The following is a 13,447-nucleotide window of genomic DNA, read 5'->3' on the forward strand; positions in this document are numbered from 1 at the left end:
CTGACGCAAGCAGCATTGTTCTGGGATAGGAGTTTTTAATATAATGGTTGTCAGGCCAAGTGGCTAAGGTTGCTAACTGCAGGTATTATCCTTTGCAGGAATTCAGTTGGGAATTCTTTACTGCCAACTTTTATGTTCATCTTTTTTTTTAAATTATTTTAATTGGAGAGTAATTACTTTACAATGTTGTGATGGCTTTTTGGATTCTTTAAATCCCATTCCCTCTCACCTTCTCCAGCAAGTAAGGATGGACTACTTAGGAACTCTTATTTCTGAAGATTTTATAATCTTTTGTAATCAATATATTCTTTAGAGCAATGTCCTCTCTCTTAGTCCAGAACCTCTATTTCTTGTCATGCCTACCTGGGTTGTAAGTTAATATTATATCATTTATTATGGAAGTTTTTAGATTCTCTTTTTCTTTGGATCAATTTTAATTTATATGGGAATTAAAGAGAATTATAATTAGAGTTATATTTAGACTAAGTTTTCTTTTTAAGCTAAACTACCTCCATGCCAAATAGTCAAGTATCATTGTTTTATGTTTATTTCTTCCTGCCCTTACTAGTGTGCTTCCCTGGTGGCTCAGTGGTAAAGAATCTGCCTGCAATGCAGGAGACATGGGTTCTATCCCTGGGTGGGGAAGATCCTCTGAAGAAGGAAATGGCAACCCATTCCAGTATTCTTGCCTGGGAAATCCCGTGAACAGAGGAGCCGGGTGGTCTACAGTGCATGGAGTCACAAAAAGAGTCGGACACAACTTAGCGACTAAACAACAACCCCTACTAATAGTCTTTTAAAAAAATTACTGATATTCTTAATAAACCCTGTTCTTATTACCTAGACTAAATAATCTTTACATGAAATATTATAGGTTGAGATAATTATAGAAGTGACAGAAATGAGAAGAAGAATGGAAGTTTGAGAACATTCCTTTAGACTTAGGTTGGTATTTATATATAGCGTCAAATTCTTATCATGAAGCCTCTAGAAATATTCTTTTAAAAAGACAACCAGAAGGAAAGGCTGTAGTTCTTTTTGCTTACAGAACTGAAAAGAAATGTTAAAGTACCCTTTGTTTTCTACTTTTGGAACTTGTTTTTACTAACTGATAGTACTTCAATGGTAGTTTTTTCTAGATTTCTGTTATTGTAGAAATAATTGAATGGGGAATATTTATGTTAAACATAAATAATTGAAGATCTTGATTTGATCATGATCAAAGGTTAGACACAGACCAATAGAGCAGTAATCAGCACCCAGATATTTTGGATGGGGAAAGGTGAAGAAGGAACTTTCTTGCTAGGAAAAGTAAATATAATATGTATGTTATAATATTTATAATGGTGACATTTTTCTAGCTTCCATTTTTAAGTCTGTAAAATAGAAATAATATCTTCATAGATATTTTTAGAATGAAAAAATAATACATATGAACAGTTTAGAATAGTGCTTAGCATCTACTAAGCCCTCAATAAATGTAGCTATTGCTATTATTATTTGGATTTTTAAAAAGAGAACCCATACTCAGGGGCAGCTGATGGTAAATGCACCTGCAATTTAAAATTTAACAAAATAGTTAAGACATTAAAAAATGTATCCAGTTCCACTTGTTTGTTGAATCTTGCCTTGGAAAAGTTAGTACAAGACTTAAATCCCTTATTATGGTTTTATAGAATGAATAAACTTAATAACAATCTTAGGAGTGAAATAACTACATCTATTCTTTTTGTTTTTTCTTTGTTTCAGGTTTCCCCTCAAAAAACCTATAAGGTAAGTTGCTCAGTTGCCCTTCATGTGTTTAGTTAGGTTCAATGTTGCTTAGAAGTGTTCCTTTGAAATTGTGGTGCATTTTCATGGTTTTAGAAAATGTGGATTTAAGTAGTTTAAAATTTCAAAATGTTTTACAAGTTTGAAATATAACAGGTGTTGCATATTTTTTCTGGAAGATGGCATTATTTTGATAACATTTCTAATGTTTTTAATATAAGCATTTTAAAAGTTTGTTCAGATTGATACCTAAGGTCACTCCCTATGAAGAGATTTAATTTCAAAATCTTTTGTGACTGTTTTAAGTTGTGAGTAGCTTGGGGAGTGTAAATAGATTGCCAGTTTTGATGTGTTTTATAACTTGGGTGACTGTAACTGCCTTTAGTTAATGAACTTTGGCAAACTGAATCAGTTAGTTACCCTAAGAAAGTAAAGGAAAAAATCCAAAATGTCCAAATATTTCTGTGTCTGTATCTATATCTTCATATTTATTCATTTCCTGGGATTAAGTGCCTCTTCCTACTTGTTCTTCAGCTTCTCTTTTCTTTCTGATCTTGTCATAAATGTTATTTAAAATGTAGGTAGTGTGTCATTCCTAATTATTATGATACTTTTATCATTTTTTTGTGATGGCATAGTCCAAGATACCAGTGCTCATCTTGGCATTTCAGTTAATTAGTAATGTATGTGGTACAGTAATGGTCTTATTTGCTGCCCAGCCATTATCTGATCAAGTGTAATATGGTAGGGCATAGGAAAAACAATCATTCTAATGTCATCTGGGGCTTCCAAAAATATGTCTGTGACACGAACTGTAGGCAGGCTTTAGAAGAGCCTTGCCTAAGATTTTTTTATAAACTGTTCTCATCCATGCTGTATTTACACAGTGTTTTTGAACCTGACCATAGTAAACACAGGGTTGGGGGCTATGTTTAATTACTTTTCAGTACTTTTTTTATCTGTTCAATTTGAATAATAGTGATCAACCTGTGAAAACCACTAAGAGATTTTAAGCAGTTATTTCTCGGAATAAAATACACTTTATTACTAAATGCTGTGCTATGCTTAGTCACACAATCTTGTCCAGCTCTTTGTGACCCCATGAACTGTTGCCTGCCAGGCTCCTCTGTCCATGGGATTCTCCAGGCGAGACTACTGGAGTGGGTTGCTATGCCTTCCTCCAGGGGATCTTCCCAACCCAGGGATTGAATCTAGGTCTCCCACATTGCAGGCAGATTCTTGACTGACTGAGCCATCAGGCAAGCTCAAGAATACTGGAGTGGGTAGTCTATCCCTTCTCCAGGGAATCTTCCCTACCCAGGAGTTGAACTGGGGTCTCCTGCATTGCAGGCAGAGTCTTTACCAGCTGAGCTACCAGGGAAGCCCTTATTGGTAAATACTGCTCCAGTACTCTTGCCTAGAAAATCCCATGGATGGAGGAGCCTGGTAGGCTGCAGTCCGTGGGATCGCTAAGGGTCGGACACGACTGAGCGACTTCACTTTCACTTTTCACTTTCACACATTGGAGAAGGAAATGGCAACCCACTCCAGTGTTCTTGCCTGGAGAATCCCAGGGACGGGGGAGCCTGGTGGGCTTCCGTCTAAGGGGTCACACAGAGTCGGACACGACTGAAGTGACTCAGCAGCAGCAGCAGCAGCAGCAGCAGCTCTTTATTTTAAAGCACTTTTTGTAACCAGACTCTGTATTAAACATAGCACAGACTGAATTTTAAAATATTTGAAATACTTGAAATTTTAAAATACTTAAAAAATATGAATTAGGTTTATGAGACTACGGAAGGTAAACTCACTTGTTGGTTTCTCTTTGTAAGACACACTTGGGATTTTTAAATTATTTTTGTTAAAGTGATTTTTTTGTAGTAAATATTTAATTGCTTTTATTTAACTTAGGCATGGAAGTATTTTGAACCGAGAGTCACCAACAGATAAGAAGCAGAAAGTTGAGCGCAGTACATCACATGATTTTGACCCCACAGGTAACATACTTTGTTCTGTCAAAGAATACTAAGACTGGTGAAGTTTCGAATAATACACCTTAAGCTACATAACTGCCTGAAACACCCAGGAATAGCTGTTTGATCTATTTAAGACTCTCCTTCCTCTTCAGTTACATAATATGAAACCTTTGCACTCTGAAGGAATACAGGCATTTTTAACTTTCAACACTATGGATTCTACTATGGAAGCATCATTGCAGACTGTGTTATATTTTAAAATAATAATGATGATAGAAATAGTTATATCATAATTGGAAATTTTGGTTAGACCAAGGACTTAGGAGCCAGGTAGATCCTAGGTATGAACAGTAGTATGTTTATATAACAAACATTGTAATCAAGGCTATAACAACTACATATTCTGTAGTCAATTAAAAATTCAGATGTGATCACTGTAAATTGGAGAATTAGATAAAATAATTCAAAATTAATGATTGTCTTACTTTAGAGTAAGTAGATGAATAGAAATCCCTTCTTCTTCAAAAAGTATTCCAAACTCAGAGCTGTCTTTCAACTTCAGTAGTGTTGATATTTCCTAGAATTTTCATGCTAGTGTACTTTTGACTATTTATATTCTTAATTTTGTATATAGGTTGAACCCCGCTGGTAATATATAGGCTTTGGTTTCCCCTTGTAAACTCACTTGGTATTTAATTTATAAAAATTACTTGATAAATTTGCTTTTGTCATTTGAAACTTATTCTTTGTGCATATACTGTTTTATTCACTTAGACATTCCCATGACAAAAGATTAAGTAAGTAAATACTAAGGTCTCAGATACATAATGTATCTATTTTTAGGTATTTTCACTTAGAAATAACATTTTTAATAGAGTGGTTTTTTTTTTTTTGTATCCAGGATGTTTCACAGTTTAGTATAAACCGCTAGTGCACTTTGAAAAACATAAATATTACCTAGTAAGGGAGGAATGGGAAGTGAGCAGCTACTGAACCTTGGGTGGTAGGTTAAAAATGAAATCCCAGGCATCAATTTAGGAGGCTCTGGTGGTGGGAGTATGTAATATGAAACTGCTGGATCTCTATTAAGAAATAATTCTTTGTTTCTGACACCTAATTTTGATGTCATAGGACTCCAAGGCTTTCATTTATTGATTAGTTTTGTCTTGATAATTAGGGTCACGAAGTTCCTGTCCTATACTCATTGAAGCCATTAAAGTCTTAGGTTGACTTACTCTGTATTGTTCATCTGTGATGTGCCCATCTCCAAAGACAAATTAGCAAAGTGGTACCCAGTGTTTCACAATGAGATTATTACAGCTTTTAGTGCTTTTGTCATCTCTACAATTGTCAGATAATACATTTTGTAGAATTCTCATGTGTTGTTTTGTTTGAACATATTTTTATTGCTCTGTCTTTTCTTCAGCAAATCTAAAATGTCATTACGTGTGTTGTTCGTGACTATTCTAAGGGCTGTCACCTGTGATGTTCATACTTTGTGTTTGCACGATTTAACTTGATCATGATTCATTCTTTTTTTTTCCCCCATGAATTTTCCCCCTTACATTTGGTCTCCATATTTTCTATATCTCTCTCCTTTTCTCCCACTCTTGTGCAGATAGCTCCTCCAAGAAGACAAAGTCTAGTTCAGAGGAGAGTAGATCCGAGATATATGGTAAGCTAATGTAGCCAATTCAGCCTTGCACCTTTGGAGCTTGCTTCATGCTGTTTCATTTTTTTTTTTTTTAACTGCAGTCTTCTTGTGTCTGCTCTGCATGGCATGATCTCCTGCAGGGAAAGGGAGCCTGGGATTTTAATGTGGCTGTGATGTGGAAGCTTAAGATTGCTAGAAACTAACATTATAGGGGAAGAACAGGTACATTGCCCATCTTCTCTTTCATCTTGTTTATGTTAGGAAGGTGATCTCTAAGATGTTTGGGTCAAGTTTCTTCAAATAACATAGATGAGCTTTGAATTCTTGGCATTTTCTTCCCATGTCCCATTTTCAGAGTTTGGATCATGTAGAATTTCATCTTTCCCTCCAGTCTGTTCCTCTCAGTCTAATCCCAGTGTAGTTTAGATGTGTTAGCAGCTCTTCAGAATTTTTATTTTATTTTTTATTGTTTCTTTCTTTTTAATTGCCTCATCATCTGGAAGTGCTGTTCTTGCATAATTTATCTACAGCAGCAAAAATAACTTAAGTGTTTTATTTTTGTGGATGAAGAATGTCTCTGCCTCTCATAAGTTTCCTCAGAGCTTATTCTGAATGGGAAAATTTCAGAATGGCACCTCTAAAAAGTAATCTCCACAAAGAGCAGGTTTAACCTGAATGGTCAAGTCTTGCAGCAGATGCTTGAAACAGTACTATTTCTAGGCTGTGTTCTGTCTTCCAAAGATAACATAAACCCTGATTGTGTAGTTCAGACGTATTTTTCCTTTTCTTTTGCATAGTTTTACCTATCATCTTTTCTTGTTTTGGCATCTAATTAGTGTTTTGAGAAAAGTGAATAAGAGAAAGCACTGCCTGGAACCTAGACTTTTAAAGTAATCTCTGAAAGACTAATAAATTTTTCTTTTTTAAGAAGATTCCAAATTTGGCCTCAAAGGAAAGCCAGGTCTTCTTCAACGGAGCCAAAATCTATCAAGTAGAAGTTTCTCCAGGTGAAGCTGTTTCCTAGCTTGATTAATACATGAAAGGAAAAAATATGTAAAAATGTCCCCTTTCTCTTTTAAGAGACTTGAACACATACTATCAGATACTGTTTAGTATTATGAGGCCTGTGTTTGGTTATAAATCAGTTAATGCTTCTGTGTTAGATACATACCTATAGTTCTTTGCTTGGGTTTATGGGACCAGTACTTTTTCTGTGCAGTTTAAACCTTTTACAGTAGTTCAACAGGAAATGTGTACCATGCCATATGGCATGTCAGATTCATGTTTTTTTTCTTCCTTCCAAAGTATTTGGCTCCTCATAATTTCTTGAGACTCTGTCTTTCTGTTCTATATAAAGAGCTTCCTATGGTTTATTCTCTCCTTAGGTATGTGAACACTCTCTTTATAGCACCATTCTTTTCCAGTAACCTTTGCAATGTTGTAATTTCATCTCCCCCTCATTTTCCTAGATCTGTGGTATGTATGCTGTTTGCTTTGGATGAGACTAACAATTTAGGAATCCATGACTAGAAATAGTATACTAATATTTTTCTTACCAGCGATAGGAATACTAACACTAGTTCAGACATGCCATTGGCTTGGTAGTAATAGAAACATTTTAAGTGGTAATGGGGAAGTAAGGTGTGGCTTCTTGAGAACCCTTGAAATACCTTTTTTGGAAGGAACTAAGCCATGAGTTCTCAAAAAGCACTTTCGAGAGGGATGACTTGATCAGAACAGAGTTAGCATGCTATCTTAAATGTCGTTGACATTACAAATATTTTATCACCAGTGTGAATAGACTTCTTCAGACTCTGCAGTTAGTGTGGGTGAAAAGGAGTCTCTGGAGAGTTTTGGAAAGTTTAGAAATACTGGAGTATGACTTGAGTGAAATCATAGCAACTGATAACATTGCTTTAGTGTAGGGTCTTTTAAGCAAGGAGATCCAACCAGTCTATCCGAAAGGAAATCAGTCCTGAGTATTCTTTAGAAGGACTGATGCTGAAGCTGAAACTTCAGTACTTTGGCCACCTGAAGCAAAGAACTCATTTGAAAAGACCCTGATGCTGGGAGGGATTGAGGGCAGAAGGAGAAGGGGATGACAGAGGATGAGATGGTTGGATGGAATCACTGACTCAATGTACATGAGTTTGAATAAACTCCGGGAGTTGGTGATGGACAGGGAGCCCTGGTGTGCTGTACTTCATGGGGTCGCAAAGAGTCAGACACAACTGAGCAACTGAACTGAACTGAGGATCTTTTAACAAGCGCACTTTTAACTTTTGAGATTATCTTCTCTTGGGGTAAAATTTTTTAGCTGGATACTTCACACTGATACTCATCATTCACTTACAAATTGTTTAAGTTTTCCTAGCCATTTTTAGAGCCATTTTGTGAGATGGATTTACTTTGCTCATTTTAAGAGGAAATCAAATGTTTGTTTTGTATTCACTTCTTTGTTAAGCTTCTGCCCAGTACAGTAGGTCAATATTTGTTCCTTTTCCCATTATTTTCCTCTCAGAACATTTTGGAGTCTTTTGACCATATACAGATATATTTTCTGATCTACAATTTTAATGATATTTAATTTTATGTTTTCCTTACTGTAATGGAGAAATTTTGTGTTTGAGGAATGTGAGAGATTTAGCAAGGGAATTTTGAGTTAGACTACAGCTTCTCCCTAATTTCTGTCTTGGTGTCCTGAAAAGATCCCAGCTGATGATATTATGTATAAGAAAATAAGCTATGTCTTTTTGAATCTGTTTTAGTCCGCTGGGACTTCTATAGCAAAATACTAGAGACTTGACTTAAAAGAGTTTTATTTTCTCAGTTTTGGAGACTAAAAATGTGAGATCAGGCTGCCAGCGGCTGCCAGCATTAGTCAGGTTCTGGTGAGAGCTCTTCTCCTGGTTTAAAGATAGTCACCATCTTGCTTCCTTCTTGCTTTGCTTTGTGCTTGCGTGGTGTTTTCCTTGGTGCAAGCATGTGTAGAGGGGGAAAGAGAACAAGCTCTTTGGTATCTCGTAAGGATACTAATCCCAGCATGAGAGCCTCACTTTTAATGATCTTATTTAACCCTAATTCCTTCTCAAAGGACTCATTCATCTCCAAATACTATCATGTTGAGGGTTAGGACTCAGCATATGAATTTTATGGGGGTGACACAAACATTCAATCCATAACAGAAGCAAATTGTTACTACTTGAAATATCCTGATTTAGATACTTAGAGGATATTTTTTAAAATTCATATATTTTTTTCTGACTTCTGTATCTATAAAATGAGAAGTTCTTGGTTTGATGTTTACTCCCACCAAGTTATCATTCTCTGTTTTTTTTCTTCAACTTTGCAAAGAGCATTCTACACCATGAACGTTTGTGTCCTTATAAGTCACTCACTTCTTAACTTCTTAAAATCTGACTGCTGAAGACATACTGTCTGGCAGGTGAATCAAAATAACCTAACTTGAAAATTGATAAACTTTTTCTCAGTTAGCACCTTCCCCTTGAGACATTAGGCACTGATGATACCCTGTCTTTGGTGTATATAATATTACGTCTACCCTTTTCTCTTTATATTGGTTTTATTTTTTCTGTATTTATTTTTCCTTCTTCTAAATTTAGGCATAACCCAAGTTTGTCCCTGATCTTTTTCTGTTTCCAGTCTCATATTTATAACAGTTCGCTACATACTTCCACTCTATCCTTCAACTCCAAATGACCAATCTGGAATTTATCAGTGTTAACTATGGCTGGAAATTGATTTCCCTGTTTCTTTTAGTAGCACAGTCATTTTCCTGTTCACTTAGTCTTATTTTCTTAAATTTGCCTTTGACTTCTCCCTTTTACTTGTCTTCTACTGTCAACTGTTTGCCACGTTTCATTGGTTCTGCCATCACTTTATTTTTCACCCCTTACTCCATGGTTTCATCTTTGCAGCTTTGTTCAGTTTTTCATTATGTCATTAGACTTATTTAATAGACTAGACTCATAAGTTTTTTTTTTTTTATGTTGATTTCACATTGATTCACTTCCTTTTCATTTTTCTGTATTCAGTCAGATTGGTATCACTGAAGTAAGGATTTAGTCATTCACTTTTTAGGAAAGTACAAATAGTTATTAAGATATACCATGATTTGTTTCCAACTGATCATTCTCCATTAATCTACTACTTTTCACAACTAAAGGAACCAGACTGTCCCCGAAATTTTCATTTCTTCATATAAGACTTGGTACTTTTTCTTTGTTTATGCCATCCCCATTGTTTTGAATGGTTTATCTCCTGTAACTCCTTGGTAGAATCCTCCCCACCCTTCAAGGCCTGTGTTCAAATACTACCTCTTCCATATGGCTTTCCTAAGTTTGCCGAGTTTTTAAACAATTGCTTTTGTTGTCTGACATCCTGTTAACAGCCTGCTTTATACCCAGTTGTTCATATTTATATTCATCTTTGCATCTTCCATAATGCCTGACACACTGGAATCACTCATTGAGTGAATGGTTGTTGAGATTGGTATGCATTGTTTTAGTAAAAAGGATTAATGGAATAAAAATGTTGATTCATTTTAATCGGAGTCTTCCTTTCTCTGAAAAATTTTAAGGTAGAAGAAAATGTAACTTTGAAAAGAGACTAACTGTTGGTTATAATCTAAAAGAAAGAAATTGGCATATTTGCAACTGAAGGCCCTTCTTGCTGGCAGCATTGTGCATTTAGAATCAAGAAACTTCTTAATCAAAGGATTATCTAAGGTCTAACTCATAAAACATGTATGTCTGGCAGCAGTTTAAAAATGAGCTGTTTTTATGGGGTTGCACATGGTCTTTCTCCACACCCTTCCCTGAAGCTAATTCTTAAGAGGTGAGACTTGGAGAAGTTTGGTCATGTAAAAAAATCAAAGATGAAGAAAGACTAATGTGCTTTTCCTGAAGTAAATGCAGTTTGAAAGGTTTAGCATGTTGCTTTGCATATTTAACACTACATTTTCATTAATTTTCTATTTAGCAACATAGTTGCTGCATTTTTCAAGGAATGTATAGTAGTGAAACTTCAGAGTACTTTTTCACCTTTTTTACAATACCTGAAAGACTTCTACCCCTCCCCACGGTAAAGCATTATAAAAACTTTAATTTTTTTTTCATTTTCAATCCTTGGTATTTAACTTTTGAGTAAGAATCATTTTTTTTATGTTGGTTTCAATTGTTGCATTGGAAAGGGGGATTAAGGAGGTGGAGTAAAAGGATGTGAAGTTCACCTACCCCTAAAAGCACATGAAAAATACATCTACATGTAGAAAAATTCTCACTGAAAACAGACTGGAAACTATACAACCAAGGCTGCAAGAAAACAAACAGAAAAACTATACAACCAAGGCTGCAAGAAAGATTCTCACGTAATTGGGTAGGATGGGAAGAAACACTGGGCTGAAACCACTGTCCCTAGAAAGGACCTAAGAGGAAGAGGGAAATAGTGTGGGTGGACACTCACCCTGGGAAGTAAGCAGGCGGAGCCGCAGGCTGAGATTCACAGTTCTGGGGTCCTCTGTAGAGGAGACAAGCCCCCTTGGCTGCTTGGTGAACCAGTGGGACAAAGAGAAAGGCTGGAAAAGCCTGGACTCCATTGTGTGGAGTACGTGGGTACTGGCTTGCCGACAAGAAACACACTTAAAAAGGAAGAGAGCCAGTTCAAGCCTGACTACCAGGGATTCTGCTGTAGCAAACTGGGAGTGGACTCCACCCCTGACAAGGCAGCAGTGCCTACCACTGAGCAGAGAGGAAATCCCACCTTAAGTCCTGTGCAGGCCAGGACCAACACCAGCCACCAGCACCAGCGTGTGCACCCCCTATCAAGGTGATCATGGCTAGCACATCCTGAGGGAAAATGTGTCTGGCATCTACATCAAGTTCAGCCCTCACACCAGAGACAGTAGGCATAAACAGTCTACATGGGGATGCTGATATGTAAAAACATCCCTCAAGACCACAGTGGATAACTTTCACCTAAACTCAGAGACAGAGTTAAGTAAAATGGTAAAGCAGAGGAACTTCCCTCAAAAGAACAAAGAACTACCCTGAAATAATAAATAATGAAACAGAGGTGATCAGTCTACCAGTTAGTGAATTAAAAAATTTTATAATAAAAATGCTAACTGAACTAAGAAGGAGAGTTGATCTAAGCACCGATAATTTCTAGAACCAATAAAGATCCAATAAAAAATAGATAATTCAGATTTCCACTTGGAACTCTGGTCTGAAGTGTCTAGTGCAAGGCCTCCACATGCGATTCCCTATGAGCAAGTGAAACTAGACAAAGCACGAAGGAAAAAAGAACACAGCACAGGCACAAGTCATCCCTAAAAAGAAATCAACGCAAACCACTCAACCAACCTTTCCCTCCAAGGACAAAAACCAAAAGGAAGAAGGAATACAACCCTAAAGCCTGACCTCAAGTGGAGCAAGTTAGAAAAAATGATGAAAAGACAGAAATACAGCACAAATGAAAGAACAGGGTAAAAACTCAAAGACCAAATAAACGAAGAGGAAATAAGCAATCTACCTGAAAGAGAATTCAGAATAATGATAGTAAAGTTGCTCTGAAGACTTGAAAATAAAATGGGGAAAATGCAGGAAACATTTGACACTGTTAATACAATCACCAAGGACATAGAAGAAATAAAGAAGAAGAAGCAAACAGAGATGAGTAACACAACTACTGAAATAAAAAACACTCTAGAAGGAACCAGTAGCAGAGTAACTGAGGCAGAGGAATGGATAAGTGAGCTGGAAGATAGAATGGTGGAAATAACTGCTGAGGAGCAGAATAGAGGGAAAAGAATGAAAGGAATTGAGGGTAGCCTCAGAGACCTTTGGGACAATATTAAACACACCAGCATTCAAGATATAGGGGTCCTAGAGGAAGAAGAAAAAAAGAAAGGCACTGAGAAAATTTTTTGAGGAAATTAGATCAAGTCCAAGAAGCACAGAGAGTCCCTTGCAGGAGAAACCCAAGGAGAAATGCATTGAGACACATATTAATCAAGCTAACAGAGATTAAGCACAAAGAAAGAATATTAAAAGCAGCAAAGGAAAAGCAACAAATAACGTACAAGGGAAAACACATATGTTTAACAGCAGATCTTTTAGCAGAAATCCTGCAGGCCAGAAGGGAATGGCAAGATATATTTAAAGTACTGAAAGAGAAAAATCTACAACCAAGATTACTGTACTTGGCAAAGATCTCATTCAAAATTGATGGAGAAATTTACAGACAAGCAGAGATTAAGAGAATTTAGCACCACCAGACTAATCTTGCAACAAATACTGAAGGGACTTATATAATATGTCAGTAAATACACAAGAAAGGAAAGACCTACAAAAACAAACCCAAAACAATCAAGAAAATGCCAGTAGCAACATAGGTATCACTCACTGGAAAAGAGTCTGATGCTAGGAGGGATTGGGGGTGGGAGGAAACAGGGACGACAGAGAATGAGATGGCTGGATGGCATCACTGACTCGATGGACATGAGTTTGAGTGAACTCCGGGAGTTGGTGATGGACAGGGAGGCCTGGCTTGCTGTGATTCATGGGGTCGCAAAGAGTGGACACGACTGAGTGACTGAACTGAACTGAATCACCTTAAATGTAAACGGATTAATGCACCAACCAAAAGATACAGAATGGATACAAAAATAAGACCCATATATATGCTGCCTACACGAGACCCACTTCAGACCTAGAGACACATACAGACTGAAAGCAAAAGGATGGAAAAAGGTATTTCATGTGAATGGAAACCAAAAGAAATCCGAAGTGGCAATCCTTATTTCAGACAAAATAGACTTTAAAGAATATTATAAGAGACAAAGAAGGATACTACATAATGATCAAGAGATTAATCCAAGAAGACATAACAATTGTAAATATTTTTGCACCCAACATAGGAGCACCTCAATACATATGACAAACGCTAACAGGCATAAGAGGGAAAATTGACAGTAATACAATAATAGTAGGGGACTTTGACACCCCACTTCCACCGATGGACAGAT

The 13,447-nt window shown here is 36.6% G+C and overlaps 1 protein-coding gene across 3 annotated transcripts in view; it reads left to right on the forward strand.

Moving 5' to 3' along the window:
- Positions 1-13,447, forward strand: part of ARHGEF12 (Rho guanine nucleotide exchange factor 12) — a 165,650-nt gene that overhangs the window by 74,030 nt on the left and 78,173 nt on the right. For 2 of the 3 annotated variants that reach the window (XM_055423223.2, XM_055423226.2), the window contains exons 2-4: positions 1,750-1,773; positions 3,682-3,767; positions 5,365-5,421. In XM_055423223.2, the coding sequence (XP_055279198.2) occupies positions 1,750-1,773; positions 3,682-3,767; positions 5,365-5,421 (167 nt within the window). The remainder of the gene's footprint in view (positions 1-1,749; positions 1,774-3,681; positions 3,768-5,364; positions 5,422-13,447) is intronic. The other variant, XM_055423224.2, reaches the window with a different exon arrangement.

Source organism: Moschus berezovskii, chromosome 14 (genome assembly GCF_049115385.1).
Source record: "Moschus berezovskii isolate FMDL1 chromosome 14, NW_MosBer_1.0, whole genome shotgun sequence".
Taxonomy (NCBI): domain Eukaryota; kingdom Metazoa; phylum Chordata; class Mammalia; order Artiodactyla; family Moschidae; genus Moschus; species Moschus berezovskii.